Consider the following 18,089-nt stretch of genomic DNA (forward strand, 5'->3'; position numbering starts at 1 on the left):
CCACGTGTGGGTGCCAGGCTGGCAGCGATGGGGATGGTGCTGCTGCGTGGTCCCATGGCCTCAGCCTTGCGCCACTGTCCTGGGAGTTGCGTGACTTGCTACAGCCATCCAGGCTACAGCAGCGGCCTGCATCCTTGTTTCACTCCCTTGAGCTCACGGGGTTTTGCTGGCCGCTTTTGGCTGCTCTAGTTTTTATCTGGGGCTCATTGTTAGAACCATAAAATAAATAGCTACGTGCTCCTCTCCGGCGTCAAAACCCTCGAGGTGTAGGTGGGTTGCTGCGTCCCTGCCCGTCCTCCCTAATTAACTGTTGCTCAGCAAATCCAGACTTACTGACCTGCCCTACTCTTCCCTTGCAAGGCAAGCCCTTCAACCGCCAGCTCCTGCCATCGCCTCTCGTGGCCCCCTGAGCCTCTTGCATCCCCTGTGAGCCTGTATTGTGTTCACAGCCCTGAGCACTCGGTGGAAGGTGGTACCCGGGAACAGCATCCCCCATGCAGGGCTGCCAAGGTGGTTTTCCTCGCCGTTGGCTCTCTCCACACCCACATTCACACTGCTCTCACCGTCCCCCCACATCCTGCTTCCTCTCTTTCTTCCTCCCATTGACTGTCTGCCGGTCAGATTATTTTTCTCCAGATGCTGCAGTCTGCAATTTTTTCAGGTTGAATCTGCCTAGGTTTGTTCTCCTAATCTCTCTAAGTCGCTTTTGTGTTATTTCTGCCCTCGTCAATCTGGTAAGCATCCTCTACAGATTATATTAAAGCGCTATTTGCCCGGTACCACGTTAAGGAGAACACTGGGGGTGTCTGTAGGAGCAGCCCCTCTGCCTGGGTACCTGCGGGGCACCAGAGCCCCACAGCCTCTTCCGTGGCTCCCAGGGGAGCCGATTGGCACCAGTTCAACAGGAGCCAAGGTGCGCTGTTAACGCTGGACTAGGTGCCCTGCTGGTCCCTGCGTCTTGCAGCCCGTGGGTGGCTCCTGGCCCCGCAGCGTGCCTGGTGATGCACTGCAGGCACAGGGGGAGCTCATGCTTGGCTGCCAGCCCCCACTGCTATCGCCCCATCTCTTCCCGCTCAGGAGGCGTTCTGTCCTTTCGGAAGGATGGGGGAAGTGGAAAAGGCTCCACCTCTTCCCTGGGCAAATACAGCTCCTCTGAGTTCATATCCTGGAGAGCGGAATAGCCAGGTCCCAGCAGGGACAGTGACTTCACCTCCCGGTAACGCGTTTCCCTGGCCAGCTGGGAAAGGAGCCCTTGTATCTCTGAAGGAGCCACACGGCTTCCCCCACCCGAAGCCTTTCCCAGCTGTTTCCATCCTGGCTGGGGATGCAATTTCAGCTCCATGGGGAAGGGGTGTTACCTACCTCTCCTTCTCGCCGGGGCAGGCAGCCGGTGCGAACCCCCAGGTTATTGCAGGAAAGGGGAGTGAGCACCCTTTGTCCCACCACACAGCCAAGGTCCTTCTGGAGGCCAGAAAGTTGGAGTGAGAGCATGTGTTTGGCTTTTGCAAGGGGTGAATCCAGCCCCAGAGGGCTCCTGGGATGCTCCCTTGGGGTTTGCCCCCTCCATCCCCCTGCTGCCGTCAAACCTTGGGGCTGAGAGCTGCACCTTCTTCCCAGCTGCACGGATGGGGACAAGGTTTCCGACTCTGCTTTTCCTTGCATTGTTCTGAGAGCCTTTGCTTTGAATAAGCTGCCTGTTTTTTCCTGCTTTGCTTGTCGGGGAAGCAGGAGGGGGAAGATGGGGTCTGGCCAGGGGTCCTGGGGCAGCTGGGCTCAGGGTGAGTGACGATGTCTGTGCTGGGCAGAGATGCCATCCTCACTGCCTCCTGCTGCCAGCCTCCTGTTAGGTTTTCCCTGGGATGAAGAATCCCAGCCTTGCCCAAGGAAGGAAATAGGCTCCCAGTTGATCCATGTCCTGCTGCTATGTCCGTAGCCCCCCTCTCTTTACCTGTCGCGGTCCCCAGCCCAGCCCAGGGGGGAAGGCAGGGGCTTTGGGCCTCTCTGACTCCCAAACTTCGCCATTGCCTGCTTTCATCATTGCAGTCTCTCCATCCCTGCCAGTTAACCCAGCAGCTTTGCCCCAGTCAGAGCCACCCCACGGTGCCTGGCTTGGCGCAGGACCTGTTTGTCAGCGCTTGTGGGGAGCCCATTCGCAGGGATACTGCGAAGCCTCAGACCCTGGTGGGAAATCACCTATGACATTTGGGCACCTGTGATGTTTGCATGCAGGATGGGGGCTCAGATGGGTATCCCAGGCAGACAAATTTGGTCACTGCAATCACAGGGGAAATCGAGGGGCCCCTGCCTGCCTGAGGAGTGGTCACGGTGCTGGGCTCGGTGTCTGGGGCGCAGGCTGGAGGCTGAGGCAGGTGGCCGGGGTCAGGAGCCCTTGGCTCTCGCCCAGCCTCTGTCCCAAGCTTGCTGGGCAACTTTGGTTGAGTTTCTTAACATCCCCTGCGGCCGAGCTCCTTCCCTGCCAAAGGGGGCGAATCTCTTCTCTACCCATTTGGGAAACTGCAGCTGAAGCAGCCGGCTTGCCGGGAGGAGCTGAGCGTGGGTGACCGCAGCGGACCTGCCTGTGGGCAGGAGGGCGACAAGAAAGGGTGATTCCTGCAGATTTCTGTGTCTCGATTTTGGGCGAGATATCAAGTGTCTCCTCAGCCCTGAGCACAAGCTTGCTGTGTGCCGAGGCCACCCTGGGCCGTTGGTGCAAGTTGAGGTCAGACAGGGCAGGGCGGGTGAGGCTGCTACCTCTGCTTCCATCACCACCAGAGACTGCTGGTGCTCTACAGGAGCACAGCTGAGGAGCTCCTCCAGCTGGTTTATTGGCTTAGTGGTGACTGGCCCCAGGTGGATTTCATTTTCCCGAGAGAGGGTATGTGCCTGTATTTGGTTCATCAGGAGCACACAGTCCTTCTCCCACTACCTGGGGCAACAGGATGGTTGATGTTCCTGCAGCACTCAGAGCGAGCATTCCTGCCTGTGGGATGCTCGTGCTGCCAGGACGCTTGTGGCTGGACAAGGAGAGATGTTTGCGGAGCAGGGAAGGTCATGGTGCAGGAATGCTCATGGCTGGCAGGGGTGCCTCCAGCCAGCAGTGTGAGGATGGGATTTCCCAGTGTAAAAGGAAGGGATGAGGATCTGTGTCACGGGAAAAGCACAAAGGTGTATTTTTCAGTGTCTCTGCAAGGAGGTGGGTTTCCATTTATAGAGACAAAGGCTGGGTGGACAAAACTGGGGGTCACAGCAAAAGCAGTGCCTTCTAAAGCCTCGCTGTCCGTGTGAGTCAGGGCAGGAGTCCCCTGAGGCACCTCGCAGGGCACACGGGCTATTTGGGCATTTCCTTCCCCAGCCCAACCCAGGTGAGCATGTGTCACTGCTTCCCAGCAGGCGGTTCAGCGCTCCGGAAGGATCGTGTCAGGCTGTCCCTGTGGGATCGAGCTCTCGGGGTGAGGTGGTTTGCCACTATGCTGGCAGGGGGCTGCCAGCCAGGCTGGGTGAGGGCACGCCTGGCTCCATGCAGCCAGCACAGCCTGTGCTGGGTGAATGCCTTGGGGGTGTAAAACCAGGTTTGTGGCGGGCCAGCTGCCAGCGGTGCAGGTGAGACACTTGCCATAGCTGCTCCCCAAGGACCCCCTGCACCCCATGGGGAGCTTGGTCCAGCCTGCCATCCCCGCTTTGGGGCCTCAGCCCAGCCCTGTGGGGAAACTGAGGCACGGGGCACAGCATGCGCAGTCAGAAGTGTGACGTGCGAAGCTCCACTGCCCTGCTCCCCACCAGCAGCGAGGGTCCAGAAGGCCAAGGGCCAGCACATTCTCCCCGAGGCGTGGGTGAGGGTCTGGGCTCCGTGGGGCAAGCGAGTGGCTGCGCTGCCTCTGCCACAGCTGGTGTCCAGCAGCACGCAAGCCCTACATTTGTTAGCGATTTGCTGAGCACTGCTGAGGTGCTCCCCGCCTGCCGCTTGGCAGCCAGACGCACAGAAGCTCACTGGCTCCCTGGAGGCCTCGCTCAGCCCTGCGCTGCCGAGCCCCATCCTGCCCCGGCTGGAGCGGTGAAGGAGCTGAAGAGAGGGCAGAGCTGGGCTCGGGGCTGGTGGGACCCTCGGAGGGGTCCTGTTGAGGAGCGGGGTGAGCAGGGGGAGCCCATGGCCGGCATTAACCCTTGGGGTGCACCAAGCCATGGTTTCTCTTGGAAATATTCCCCTGGATGCAATCCAGATAAAATTCAGGGATTTTTGCAATTCGACCTGCTGCTTTCCCAGCCACCCACGCTGTGTCCGCGTGGTCCTGCTCCGTGGCCTGACCTTGCTGGGCTGCTGGATCGGGGAACTAATTTGAGGAATGTTGCTCAGGGAGAGGGGCAAAGAGAGGCTTTTAGCTATGTGGGTGCTGACAGCTGCCCCTGGGGAGGGGGAGTGGGTAGGGACACCCCCGCATCCTAGGACACCTCCGACATCCCAGCCGTGCTCACTGGACCCCACCAGCCAGCTCAGCCCCTTGTAGGGTGGGGTTTTGGGGTGGGTTCTCCAGGATCAGCCTGGGGGCTGCGGGGTGCTTCTGCCTCTCCTGGTGCTTGTGCTCAGTGTGTGTCTCCATCCAGCCCTTCTTGTCCCAGCATCGCCCACGCTGCTCCGCTCTGCTGCCCGCCTTGCTCGGTGCAGGCTCTACCCCGACTGCTGTGGGTAACGACCCTTCCTCCTCCCCCTCCTCCTCCTAACCCTTTTTCAGCAGAAAACTTCCATGGCAGTTTCCACCTGCAGCTGATGGAAGCAAACCCGCACTGGCACTGCACAGAGCATCCTGTACAACGCCCGCTTATAAACGCCAGTTGCAGGGCAGAGCCGGGGGTTGCTCGGGGAGCTGGAGGCGATGGCTTCGCGGGCACTGCGTGCGCTCGGTGCAACCCTTTGTTTGGTTTCAATTTTATCTGGATAGCATCCTTTGGAATTCCCCCAGCAGCAGGTGCTTCCCAGCCGTTTCCATGCCCTGCTTGCAGGACCCATCCCAGGACTTTTGGAGGGGCAGGACGAGGCCTTTGCCCCCACCGCCGACACCGTTCCTGCCTCTGCCGTACATGCAGTCCTGGCTCCATGGAAGTGGCAGCAGGGGGTCGGTGGTTCCAGTCACTCCCTGGTGGGATCAGGAGTGGGCAGTTTACAAGGGGAATGTTATTTTTCCCCTGGCCAGTGGGACCGAGAGAAGTGGCTTGTCCTGGGTGGAGACCCTGGATCCTGAGCTCTTGGGCAATATGAGGCTCGGAAGGAAAAGTGGGAGCTTTGCCAGGTGGTGGCTTTGGGAAGTGGTTGCTTGGGAAAGGCTTTGGGCTGTCGGAGCCACTTGCTGCTGCTGCTGGAAGAGGTAATTAGGGTGATCCCATCCTGATCCCCTCAGCTGCAGCAGGAGTCACGAGTCCTTCACCAGCAGCCACTCCAAGCCCATTTTGTGTTAATTAACCTGTTTACAAAACACTGTAAATTGCAGTAACGAACACACCGGTCCTTGGTTTCCTTTAATTATGCATTTGCATGAGGAAGAGCCGGCCCCTCCTCGGCTCTGCTTTGGGCAGAGGGGCCACAGCAGAGCGTGGCTTTGTACGGGCTCTGCCATGCAAGGTGGGCAGCGACCTTGGGAGAGGAGAAGGGAATGGAGGAGGAGGAGAAGGAGAGGGGGCTGCAGCCCTGATGATCTGCCCGGCACCAGGGGTGGGCTCCTGGCCCAGGACCCCACCGCGGTTCTGTGGGCTTTGAGTGGCTGCGTCACCTCGGGCTTGGAGCTGGCACTGAGACTTTGATTTTTCCATAGGAAACGGCACGGAAACCTTTGAGAGCCTTCGCTCCTCCTGTGGCGACAGGGCTGCCTGCAAAGGCAGGGGAGGAGCGGCAGCATTTCGTGCCCCCCGCATTCCTTCCCTTTTCTTTCCCTTTTGACTTTACGGGTGAATTCCAGAGATGTTAATCCGCTCTCAACCCCTCTGTGGAGAATAAAACGTCCCCTCTGTGTGGGAGGAAGGAATTCATCCAAATTAATTGCAGGAAGGAGTGGGGAGCTCGGGGTGCCCGTGAGGCGGTGCCGAGGGTGGGGTGAGCATCCTCCACCGCTCAGCGGTCCCCGAAGATGAGGGAGGGGATGGGACAGGGGATGGGGATATCCCAAGCGGCACAATCCTCACATTCATGGCCTTCAGCCTCTGCCCTGGCCGTAAAAATGCCAACCATGTGGTCTGTGGGCCAGGCCTTGGCGCGGCAGCAGGCACGGGGAGGAGGTGGGAGCAAAATGGCCCCACTCAGCAGTTTTGGGGTGCTGCTGCCTATAAAGGGGAAGGAAGTGCCGTCTCCCGAGCCAGAATGATGGGAGCTGTGGGGTCCGACCCATCCCGGCCGCGCACAGAAATGGGGCAGAAGGGATGAAGGAAGGGGTCTGAGCTCGAGCTGGGTCGGCCACTTGAGGGTTTGAGGAGGTGAACGTGGAGTGAGAGGAGAGGAGAGGCTGCCGGGATGGGCCAGGCGCTGTTCTCCATGCTGGGAGGTCGGTATGGCTGCGGGACAGGCTTTGTGCGTGGTCCAGGGGCCGTGGGGGGCTGCAGGCTCTGCCTCCTGCCCTGACCTTGCCTCCTCTCTCTGCAGAGCTCCTGGGATCTGCCAAGCGCCTCAACGTGAACTACCAGGATGCGGATGGGTGAGTGTGTCCCGGGCAGGGTGTGGGTGCTGCTGCTGGCGCGGGTGGGCTTGCTCTCCCCTGTACCCAGTTGATTCTGCTGCTCTGGGTACCATAAAGCTTTGAGGGTACCTGCTGAGCACCAGAGAGCACAACAGCATCCTGAAACCAGGGCGAGCCCTGTGGAGGCGGACCCAGCGCCTGCCTGGATCAGAGTAGAGGGCTGTGCTCAATCCATCCTGCAGAATCCTTTGTAAAGCTCATCTGCGTCTTCCTCCGTGGGGCCGGGGTGGAAAGGGGTGGCAGCGTGTCTGGCTGGTGCCCGACATCCCGAGTGCTGGTTGAAGCACAGAGGAGCACCTGGCAAGCCCTGGCGCCTGCACACGCTTGTGCTGTTTTTAATATCCCAAGAGCAAAATCCCTTCGTTTGGGGGAGTTGGAGAAAGAAAAGATGAGGTTGCTGAGTGACCACAGCGTGTTTGTGTAGCTCATCACTTCCAAACTCCAAGCACTTAATAAGCTGGATACGGGGAGTTAAAGAAACCACAAAAGCCCATAAAATAAATAAGCACATTATTCTTATTGAATTAACTCTGACCTGTGAGCTATTAGCGTTGCTTTATGTGCTGTTGTTGTACCTAATTTCCACATGTTTTCTTCTCGAGCTCGTGGCGGGAGGAGGTGTCCATGATGAGTCCTAACAGGCCGATGGGGGGTGGAAAATGCAGGATGGCTCTGTCTTAGAATAATACTGTGCAGATGGAGCTTAATAGAAAAAAAAAAAAAAAGTAATAATAGAAGCAATGATCTGATTCTGATAAGGCCCAGGGCTTGTGCTCGGGCAGCTCCAGGAGGGCTGCTGATGGTCATGAGGGTGAAGGGGTCCGTTCCCAATCCGAGGCCACGTGCAGGGTATTAGCAGCACAGGAGGCACGTTGGGTGTCACTGGGATACAGGCAGGGGACAGCAGGGAGGTGAGACGTGCGGCACAGGGTTTGTGCAGCCACGTCCGAGGCAGAGCTGGCCCCACGAGGACCCTGCAGGGTTGCCCCGAAGGGGATATTATGGCCCCTGTTGTCTCGCTTTGAGGCAGAGGTTTTGCCGTGGGCTCAGGTAGGTGAGGGCTGCACTGAAGGAGGGAGCAGTGATGCTCAGAGACCCGCAGGGATTTGGGGTGCCTGTGGACTGTGGGTCAGGAGAGCTGTGCCAGATGGGTTTTATCCCTGGCATGGTGCTGGGACACCACGAGCCCATTAGGAGCCCCGGGCTGGTGCTGTCTGGAGCACCGTGCATCCCTTGGAGCAGCACACAGGCTAATCCCTGGCGGCAAGGGGGCTCCTTGCTCGGCTGTGGCTCCTCACGTGACAGCACGGGGGGGAGCGCTGGGCAGACAGGCCCCTTTCACAGGCCAAGACACTGGGCCCTTTCATTACTGGCAGCCTCGCACCCTGTGCCGTGGGCTCCCGGCATCCCTGCTGGTGTGGGGTGGGGGAGGCTGGCAGAGGGGCCAGCAGTGGCTGCTGGGCCAGTGCCTTTGCTGGGTGCGGTGAGCAGCATGGCTTCGGGCTGCCTGGCTGCACCGCAGCGAGGAGTGATACACTGCTCTTCATCCCGCCTGCTTGCCCCTGCGCAGGGCAAGGGGCCCAGGGACCCTTCTCATTGGAGTGCGCATCCCATCATCCCTCCCTGAGCCCTGGGCACAGACAGCACGAAGGGATTTCTCTCTTCTTTGCCATGGGGAAACTGAGGCACTGGGAGCAGGGAGTTGGGAGGGACATGGTTGTGAACAGCCAGTGTCTGTCCTGGCCCTCGGGGATCTGGGGACAGCACGGCAGGGATCAGGCTGGCTGAACTCCTCCTTGTGCCGCAGGTTCTCAGCACTGCACCATGCAGCGCTGGGCGGCAGCCTGGAACTCATCTCGCTGCTGCTGGAGGCGCAGGCCACCGTCGACATCAAGGACAGCAACGGTAAGGGATGGCTCCCCAGCACAGTCCTGTGCCTCCGGCAGCTGGCTCAGCCCTCCGAAGGAGGCTGGGGCTGCATCCAGCCCTGCTGAGCCCCGTTCCCCCGCAGGGATGCGGCCCCTGCACTACGCAGCCTGGCAGGGGCGTGTGGAGCCGGTGCGGGTGCTGCTGCGCGCAGCTGCCTCTGTCAACATGGCCTCCCTGGACGGGCAGATCCCGCTGCACCTCTCGGCACAGTACGGCCACTACGAGGTGGTAAGTGAGAGCCTGGACTCCCGTGCACCCACCCTGGGTCTCTGGGGGTGTGTGAGTGGGGACAAACCGTGGCAGGGGCGAGGGATGGTGCTCAGACCCTGTACCCCGTTGCTCCCTCGCAGTCGGAGATGCTGCTGCAGCACCAGTCCAACCCCTGCCTCATCAACAAGGCGAAGAAAACCCCCCTGGACCTGGCCTGCGAGTTCGGGCGGCTGAAGGTGAGCACTGTGGGGCTGTGCCCTGTGCTGGCCATTCTCCGGGGTGGCTTGGAAGCCAGCTGGCTCCTCCAGGAGCAAAATGCCAGCAGAGCGGCCACGACCACCTCTGCTCTGCCCCGAGGTCTGGGGCCTGGCAGGCAGTATTTGCCTCGTCCCGCGGACGGGCAGGGCCGGATCCTGAACCTGCTAGCCACAGGCTGCTCGCAGCAGCTACGTCGGGCTAGGAGAGAAGCCAGGAGCCCTCGCTCCCAGTTGCCCGCAGGCTCCCCCTGCCCTCCCCAGCTTTGCTCTGGTTTAAGCACAGATGGGCTGAGCTGGCTGATCCCTGCGAGCCCCGAGCGCCTGGGGACGGGGCTGCCCTGCACCCACGAGACCCTGGCCTGGCCAGTGCCGCGGGGCTGTGCTGGAGCACAGCCAGCCAGACCGTCTCGTGCCCCACCGGGGAGGGGGCCAGGGGACATTGCCATCTTTGGAGTATCTATAATGTCTGCAGCTATAAACAGGGCAGTAAAAATAACTCCTCCGGGCTGCCCTGAGATGCTGAGAGTCACTCGGGGCTTGGAGAGACTGAAGCTTTTTAGGGCTTGGTCTGAAAAACCCGATTATGGGAAGACTATTTCTGGCCGCTGTGACCTTTCATGGCCCCTCGAGACAGCACAGCCCCACTCCAGCCCAGCCCTGGGGCAACAGGCGGAGGGGAGCAGCGGGCTGACCCCTGACTGGGAGGATGCAGGGGAATCCTGCACCCCGTGCTCACCCGTGCGCCCCGTGTAGGTGGCCCAGCTTCTACTCAACAGCCACCTCTGCGTCGCCCTTCTGGAGGGACAGTCCAAGGATGCCACTGACCCCAACTACACCACCCCACTGCACCTGGCAGCCAAGAACGGGCACAAGGAGATCATCAGGTAACCCCCTGCTAGCCTGGGGTGCTGCCCTAGCCCCAAACACCCATCATGACCTCAGTCCCACTTCTTCCCAAACCTGCCTTTAGGCTGCAGGCTCCGCTGTGTCCTCAGAGCCTTGGCGGTGCAAGGGGTTGTCCCGTTCCCATTGTAAAGCAGCCCATTGCCTGGCCCTTGCGTCATAGAATCATGGAATTGTTAAGGTTGGAAAAGACCTCTAAAGCTGTCCAGTCCAACCCCACTATGCCAATCAAACCATGTCCCAAAGTGCCACGGCCGCGTGGGTTTTGACCCCCTTCAGGGATGGGGACATCTCCACTGCCCTGGGCAGCCTCTTTCAGGGCTTCACCACTCTTTTGGGGAAGAAATGTTTCTAATCTCCAACCTCCCCCTTCCCCCCAGCACAACTTGAGGCCATCCTATCCCTTGCTACCTGGGAGAAGAGAGCAGCACCCACCTCACTCCACCACCCTTCGTGTTCTCCCCTTCATGCCTTGCCCTCTGTCCTTCCAGGCAGCTGCTGAAGGCTGGCATCGAGATCAACAAGCAGACGAAGACGGGCACGGCCCTGCACGAGGCTGCGCTTTATGGCAAAACAGAGGTGGTGCGGTTGCTGCTGGAGGTGAGCGTGGTGGGCCCGAGGCTGCACAGTGGGGACAAGATCCTGGGGCTTGGCCATCACCCCCATTCCCTCGGCCCCTCCATCCCTGTGGGTCTAGCAGCAGCTGTGGGCTCTGGGCCTGACCACATCCCCTCTGGAGCAGGGTGGTGTTGATGTGAACATCAGGAACACCTACAACCAGACAGCGCTGGACATCGTGAACCAGTTCACCACCTCTCACGCCAGCAAGGACATCAAGCAGCTGCTGAGAGGTGAGCTGGGGCTGTAGCATGGCTGGGAGCTGCCTGGCAGGATCTGCCTGGGGCTCCCAGTGCTCCTCCTGAACAACCTGGCTGTGAGCATCAGCATCTCAGTCCCATTAGACGTGCCCCTGTCCTCTGGGCGGGCGGTGTCCAGGACTGTGTCCTTCCCGCAGTATTAATGTTCTGTTCTCTCCTCTCCTCGCTCTTGCTTTCTCCCTCCACCTTTCCCAAACTACTCTCTTTTCCCTTGTGCTCTGGCACCTTCTTTCTTCCCTCTATCCCTTGCCTTCAGAGGCATCAGGAATCCTGAAGGTCCGAGCTTTGAAGGATTTTTGGAACCTCCATGACCCAACTGCTCTCAACATCCGGGCAGGAGATGTCATCACGGTGAGGCTGCTCCCTGCGCCCCGTGCCCCTGCCCCGCCGTGGCCCCAGGTACCAACCCTGTCCCTTTATCCCTGCGCCAGGTCCTGGAGCAACATCCAGACGGGCGATGGAAGGGGCACATCCACGATGCTCAGAAAGGCACCGATCGGGTCGGGTACTTCCCCCCGTCCATCGCTGAGGTCATCAGCAAGCGAACAGGTCAGTGGCCGTCGCGGGCACGCCGGGGCCAGTCCCTGTGTGACACCGGCCCAGCCTTCCCGGCCCCTCGGGTAGGACAGGTCCTGCAGCGCAGGCAGCAAGCGGCGACGAGGAGGACTGAGTGGGTGCAGGGGCTGCACCGTCGCTGGGGTGTTTTTTTGGGGATTGAGGCTCAGATTCCCCCCGGCCCTGCTTCCCGCACGAGCTCTGACCATGCATGTTTTGTCTTTGAATGCAGGCACGGTTGTCCCTCGCATGGCACCCGCGCAGCAGCGCCAGGGTCCCCCCCACGGTGGGCAGCAGCTCCTCCCCGACGAGTGTCCTCACCCAACAGCCCCAAGCGGCCCCGCGGGCTGTGGCCACCTCACCCTAACCCGGACGGCCCCAGGCCCTGACAGCGCAGGTCAGGGGTGCAGCTGGGGAGGGAGAGGGTGGGGGACCCTCCCCTGGCCCCCTTTGCCCCCGCAGAGGGGCACGCGGGAGGCTCCTTCCACCTCCTGTTGGGAAACAGCCGGGCAAGAGGGAGCAGGTGCGGGAAAGGGAGTTTAGGGGAGCCTGTAGAGCAGCTCCTGCCCTCCCCGAGTTTTTGCCCCAAGAGTCCTGGCGTCCCCTTTGTGCATCCCTCGCCAGCTTAGGTCCCCCTGTCTGTGCCGTGCACGCTGGGCGGCGGGAGGTACCGATGCATCGCCTGGGACAGCAGGATTGAGCGGGACACTGGTGTTTACTGGCATTGCTGTGTTGGCACATGGTCCCTGCCGGGGAGCCCTGTGCCCTGTGTCAGCCCTGACCGGGCATGGCTGACGGGCTCCCCGCCTGCCCTGTGCAGCAGGAGACAGGAACAGCGTGGGCAGCGAGGGCAGCATCGGCAGCATCCGCAGCGCCGGCAGCGGCCAGAGCACCGAGGGCACCAACGGGCAGACCAGCATCCTCATCGAGAATGCCAGGGTAGGTGCTGGCCTACAGTCCCTCCGTGCTGTTCCCAGGCCTTGTTCCGGCACAGATGCAGCCCCAGCACCACCTCAGTCACCCTCGCAAAGGAGGGGCTGCAGGAGCTGAGCATCCCCTCCTCCAGGCACATACTCGCTGCTGGGGCTCGGTGAGGAGACACTCCTGGGATCCCAGATTGTCCCTTGTGGGACAGCTGCCCCCTTCTAGTGGAGCTGGAGGCTGTGGTTGGTACCACACAGCATCTCCACCACGTCCCCTGTCACCTGAGAGGATAGAAGGGTCCTGGGCCAAATCCTGCCCCCTCCCTAGGTGAAGCTGTGCCCGGTGTTCCAGTGTGGGGACCCCCGTGCCGCTCCTAGGGGGGTGTGGCAGACCCTCATGCCCACACGGGGGTTGGGGGGAGGTCTGTCCTCTGCTCACTCCTCCTCTCCCACAGCCGTTGCCCTCCCCCGGCGACGATCTCCAGCAGCACCTTCTGGGCTCGGAGCCGCGCAACGGGCAGCTGACCCCCACGGCAGGTGAGGGAGGCCCCGATACCGCAGGGCGTCGGGGACAGCGGAGTCGCAGCCGGGGGCTGCTCGCTGCCCCTGTGCCCCCGTGACGGCTCTCCTCTCTCCTCTGCCAGGGCCACCGGGCCACCAGATCCCAGGCAGCTGCCCCCTCGGAGACAAGGTCTTCTCCCACCAGTTCTTGCGGCCTGAACAGCTCCTCGAGGGGAAGGTAACTGGGCCGACTGGGAACCCGGTGGGAGGGCTACACTCTGGGGGCACTGGGGAGTGGGTCTTGAGGATGCTGGGGGTGGGTCCTGCCTGAGGAGGTCCTGTCGATTTGCCTGGAGCAGCCAGGTCCTTCCAGCCCCTGCAGCTGCCGTCATGGGCTGCCCTTTGCCCCACCCTCTCCCCAGGACGCAGAAGCCATTTACAACTGGTTGAGCGAGTTCCAGCTGGAGTCCTACACCGCCAACTTCCTCAACGCTGGCTACGATGTCCCCACCATCAGCCGCATGACCCCAGAGGTGAGGCAGTCCCTCCCCCTGCCCCTACCAGGTGGTCCCGCGTGCCCTGTGCCACCGCTAACCACAGCCCCGCTCTGCTTGTGGTAGGACCTGACGGCCATCGGTGTGACCAAGCCAGGCCACAGGAAGAAGATCTCCACGGAGATCGGGCAGCTCAGCATCGCCGAATGGCTGCCCAACTACATCCCGGTGAGTGCCTGGCACCGGGGCTTCAGTCTGGCACCTTCTATCCCCGTCTTTTCTCAGAGCTGCCTCCCTCCAGTTCAGGGTGGGATGGAGGCTGCAGGGACGTGCCACACAGGCCTGTGTTCATGCAGCCAGAGACCCCAGCAATGCAGGGAGGGGAGGATGAGGGCGCTGCCCATGTGTCGATGCTCACGGCGGTGTCTTTGTGCTCTTCGCAGGCTGACCTGATGGACTGGCTCAGCGCCATTGGGTTGCCCCAGTACCACAAAAAGCTGGTGAACAACGGCTACGACTCCATCACCATCGTAACAGATCTAACATGGGAGGATCTGCAAGAGATCGGCATCAACAAGCTGGGTGAGTCCCTGCCGCGGTGCTGGGGTGGCCTGGCACAGACAAGTTTCCCACCCAGGTCCCCACACCCCGTTCTCCCTCAGACTGGGAGGTGCAGGCATGTCCTGAGCACCCGGAAAAGGCCATTCACGGCTGTCCTTCAGGATGCCCCTGGCAGGCTGAAGCCAGGGGACGTTGACTGTAGTTTGTCTCCTCCTATTAGAGGGTTTGGATAACCCAGAGGCCTTTGTCCTGGCTGTTGACATGACTATGACTCCTCTTGGCCAGGAAACAAAGGCCTTGAGGGCCAGAGCCAACCTAACGCCCCTTTCCTGTTGCACCCTTCCCACAGGCCACCAGAAGAAGATCATGTTGGCCGTTAAGAAGCTCAGAGATCTGCGCAAAAGCCTAAACCAAGCAGAAGCAAGTGTGACAAGTCGCAAAGTCCCTGGTGCCCTGGATATTGTCACCATCGAGTCACTGGAGAACGGGGAGTGCCAGACCCCGCTCACTCCCAAAATGACAACCTTCCAGGACAGCGAGCTCAGCTACGAGCTCCAGACAGCCATGTCCAACAGCTGCCACGAGACGTTGGGCATCAAGAGCAGCCAGGGGATGTCACGGAGCCAGGAGAGCATCGGGGTGCGGTCCCGGGGCTCAGGGCACTCACAGGACAACGTGCTGTCCCGGCACCTCTCCAGCCCCTCGCAGGAGAGCCTGGGCAGCGGGGAGAGCAGCAGCAGCAGCGGGCAGTCCTGCGCACCGCCCCGCAGCAAGGAGAGCCCAGCCGGCCTGCCGGGATGGCCCAGCCCCGAGCCCTACGGGAAGGCTCCCTCTCCCGAGGGGCTGAACGGCTACGCCAATGGCGGCGGGAGCCCTCTCAAGGAGAGGAACCTGCCTGAAGGCACAGAGCAGCACGCCCGGCCCGTGGCTCAGAAAGGGGCCGGGTCACCGGCGGGCACCCCCTGCACTACCCCCGAGACCCCCGGCAAGGTGACAGCCCCGTACGTCTTCATGTACCCCCACGTCTCCTTGAAATCCCCAACAGCCCCTTCCCTCCGAGGAGCGGAGCAGCCCAAGGCCCTGGCGCACCCGTACAGCTCCATCTCCCCCGGACAGAAGAGCAGCCTGCAGGCATCGGCCCAAAAAGCCTTCTCCTACCTGCACAGCCAGTGCGGCCCCGCAGAGCCGCCCGCCGCGGCACCCACGGCAGCACCGAGCACCTGGCAGCCTGGGGAGCCGCACAGTGGGGGCGAGGGCATCAAGCACAAGAAGCGTTCGCACAGCCTGAACCGCTACGCGCTGTCGGACGGGGAGCACGAGGAGGAGGAGGGGGTGCCCACCAGCACGCTGGGCTCCTACGCCACACTGACGCGGCGGCCGGGCCGCAGCCAGACACCACGGGGCTGCCTGCAGGCAGACGCCAAGGTGACGCGCAGCCAGTCCTTCGCCATCCGGGCCAAGCGCAAGGGCCCTCCGCCACCACCTCCCAAGCGCCTCAGCTCCGTCTCCAGCGCCCTCGCCGTGGAGGCAGACAGCGAGCAACCTCCTGATCCTGAGCGGCCACCTGCTGCGCCCCAGGACGTGGCCGATGCGGGTGCCAGCCCCGGTGACACTGGACACAGCAGGACAGTGAGAAGCCTGGCAGCTGCACTGGAGGGGACACCGGGGACAAGTCCAGCCAAGCCCCTCCTGGCCCCAAAACCACTGTCCGTGGCTCAGGACTGTGTCCCCAGGGCAGATGGGGACAATGAATCCTACGATGGTGGTGACAATGACAGTGCCACAATTTCAGAGGCCAGCAGGGACCCCTTTGAGAGCAGCAAGCCCCGGAGACGGACAGTCAGCGAGCCTAGCGCTCCCATGACAGAGGCTGCACAGCACAGGCAGGAGGACGCCTGCTCGGACACGGAGGAGGAGGCCAAGCCAGGGGTTTCCTCTTCATCCTCCCAGAACAGCTCCAGCGAGTGCATCCCCTTTGCAGAAGAAGGCAACTTGACCATCAAACAGCGGCCGAAGCCTGCCGGGCACCCCAAGGCTGACGCGGCTGTGCTGGAGGCAGAGCCCGGTTCCCAGCCGGCCGAGCCCCCCTGCTCCGCTGGGAAAGAGCTGGCAGTGCCCACTGCCGCCAAGGAGCCGCCTTTGCTGGAGTTCAACCTCACCGAGTCGGACACGGTGAAACGCCGTCCGCGCTTCAAGGAGCGGGAGCCGCTGCAGGCGGTGCTGAAGGCATTCGGCGAGGCGGGGGCCGGCCCTGCGCCCCAGTACGCCCAGGCGCAGGCGGTGAGCATCGCGGGCCCCGCTGTGCCGGCATCACGGCCCGCACTGGCCACTGACGCCTTTGACGATGACACCATGGAGTTCAGGATTGCTGAGATAGAGAAAAGCATCTTGTCGCTGGAAAAGGGGATCAGGAAGGCACCGAACCCCACCAAATCCCCTGGCCCTGCGGAGCTGCTCGGCACCACCGTGGTGAGGACGCCTGCTCCAGGTATGTGGGCTTGTGGGGGTCTCCAGGGTGGTGGTGGTGCCCGAGGCTCCCTCCTGCCTGCTGGGCTGGTATGGGAGGCGAGGAGGATGTGTCCCATCACGTGCCACAAGTCCTCTTCCTTTGCAGATGTCCCCAAGCACACCTCTGTGGCATCCACCAAGCTTGTCTTCTCCGGGCCCAAGACCATCTACCAGCAGGTCCTGCAGCCGTCCCGCCACACTGTGGCTCCCTGGGCCACCCAGGCGGTGCCGGATGTGGTCGGACCCCTGGCTGGTCCTGGCTCGCTGGCGCTGGAGGCAGGCAGCAAGGTGTCGGCCAAGGCTTCGGTGGCTGTGCCGGGAGCCGGGCTAGCCCAGCAGCGGCTGGAGCAGAGCAGCTCCACGTTGGCTGCCACACTGCAGGTGGCCAAGAAGATGACAGTGGAGGAGCTGGAGAGGTGAGGCAGTGGAGGCGAGGGGGACACTCGAGGGGGAGCTGGGAGGCCCCTAGAGTGGGCAGAGGGAGGGCTGAGGGCTCCAGCACGGCTGGGTTCCCAGTGCCACTCTGGGGGCACACACACAAGTCCAGCTGCTTCTGGGAGTGTCTGGTCCAGCACCTCAGCCCTCAGGTGGGGTTCTGACTGTTCCTCCTTTCTTCCCCAGCCACCCTGGGGCAGTGCACTCTGCCAAGAACATCCTGGAAGACATCAGCAACATGTTCGATGACCTGGCTGACCAGCTGGACGCGATGCTGGACTGAGGCTCTCTTGCTCCCTCCTTCCCCTCCCGCCTCCGGCTGCTCCCCAGTGCCCCTCAGGATGGGAGGAGAGTGGATCCAGCACCCAGCGGTACCTCCCGGTCCATCTCTGCCTCCCTCCCCGTGCTTTGCGCCATGGCTGGGAGCGCAGCTGCCCCTCCTGCCCCAGCCCTGGCTCGGTACCATGTGTGCCAGTGCGGCCGCGGGCGGCTTTCTGAGAGGGTCAGGCATTTCCCACCGGATTGGAGCAGGCAGAGAGCCCAGAGGGGCCGCACATGCGGTCCCAGAGGCCACCGAGAAGCCCTCGCTCCCTTGCACAGAGCCAAGGAACCTCCACAAGGGACCTTTCTCTTTCCCCGCTGCGTTGCCGAGCCCTGCCTCTCGTTATTTATCCTCTGCCAACAATGTGTCACGGCCCAGACCTCCCCGGGCAGCGCTGCCGAGCGCGCTATTGACAGAGCCAATCCCAGCCCGGCCAGACCTGACAGCACCGAGAAGAAGATGGGGCTTGTTGCGATTTGGCAGCTCCTGGGGTGGGAAGGAACCTTCCCGCTTTATTTGTTGCTTTTCCAAATGCGTCAGCGTCGGGCAGCGTGTAATGCAAGCGGACTGAAATCCCTCCGGAGGGACTCAGACCCCCTTGAGACGGGGCTGGCACAGCCTGCGAGGCAGCGGCTGCTCTGCCATAGTCCTGCCGGACACGGATCCTCTCTGCTCCTTCCCCCGAGCAATGGGGATGGTGATGGCAGTGCCGAGGGCCATGCACAACTGCGTTTGGGCCAGCCTGGCGGGACTGTGCTGCTGTGCAACCACGAACCGTCACCCTGGTGCTCCCAGAGTGCAGGAGCAGAGTGCTCAGCACTGGCTGTTCTTTCTTTTTTTCTCCCTTCTCCATTTTGAGGGGAGAAAATGCCCCCCTTTCCCACTCCTCCTCCTTGC

General features: G+C 61.9%; 1 protein-coding gene across 8 annotated transcripts in view; it reads left to right on the top strand.

Moving 5' to 3' along the window:
- The window catches only part of CASKIN2 (CASK interacting protein 2), a 32,332-nt gene extending 15,139 nt beyond the window's left edge, over window positions 1-17,193 (top strand). For 2 of the 8 annotated variants that reach the window (XM_054082922.1, XM_054082927.1), the window contains 19 exons: window positions 6,623-6,674; window positions 8,524-8,621; window positions 8,728-8,873; window positions 8,996-9,091; window positions 9,866-9,996; window positions 10,507-10,615; window positions 10,758-10,866; window positions 11,150-11,244; window positions 11,325-11,442; window positions 11,681-11,845; window positions 12,269-12,387; window positions 12,827-12,908; window positions 13,016-13,110; window positions 13,295-13,405; window positions 13,493-13,594; window positions 13,810-13,948; window positions 14,277-16,415; window positions 16,542-16,851; window positions 17,057-17,193. In XM_054082922.1, coding sequence (XP_053938897.1) covers window positions 6,623-6,674; window positions 8,524-8,621; window positions 8,728-8,873; window positions 8,996-9,091; window positions 9,866-9,996; window positions 10,507-10,615; window positions 10,758-10,866; window positions 11,150-11,244; window positions 11,325-11,442; window positions 11,681-11,845; window positions 12,269-12,387; window positions 12,827-12,908; window positions 13,016-13,110; window positions 13,295-13,405; window positions 13,493-13,594; window positions 13,810-13,948; window positions 14,277-16,415; window positions 16,542-16,851; window positions 17,057-17,153 — 4,313 coding nt within the window. In that variant the 3' untranslated portion in view covers window positions 17,154-17,193. Of the gene's footprint in view, window positions 1-6,340; window positions 6,525-6,622; window positions 6,675-8,523; window positions 8,622-8,727; window positions 8,874-8,995; window positions 9,092-9,865; window positions 9,997-10,506; window positions 10,616-10,757; window positions 10,867-11,149; window positions 11,245-11,324; window positions 11,443-11,680; window positions 11,846-12,268; window positions 12,388-12,826; window positions 12,909-13,015; window positions 13,111-13,294; window positions 13,406-13,492; window positions 13,595-13,809; window positions 13,949-14,276; window positions 16,852-17,056 lie in introns of those variants that run through there. The other 6 variants (XM_054082921.1, XM_054082919.1, XM_054082925.1 and 3 more) reach the window with 5 other exon arrangements.
- Window positions 17,194-18,089: the final 896 nt, after the last annotated feature.

The sequence above is a fragment of the Cuculus canorus genome, chromosome 18, assembly GCF_017976375.1.
Source record: "Cuculus canorus isolate bCucCan1 chromosome 18, bCucCan1.pri, whole genome shotgun sequence".
Taxonomy (NCBI): domain Eukaryota; kingdom Metazoa; phylum Chordata; class Aves; order Cuculiformes; family Cuculidae; genus Cuculus; species Cuculus canorus.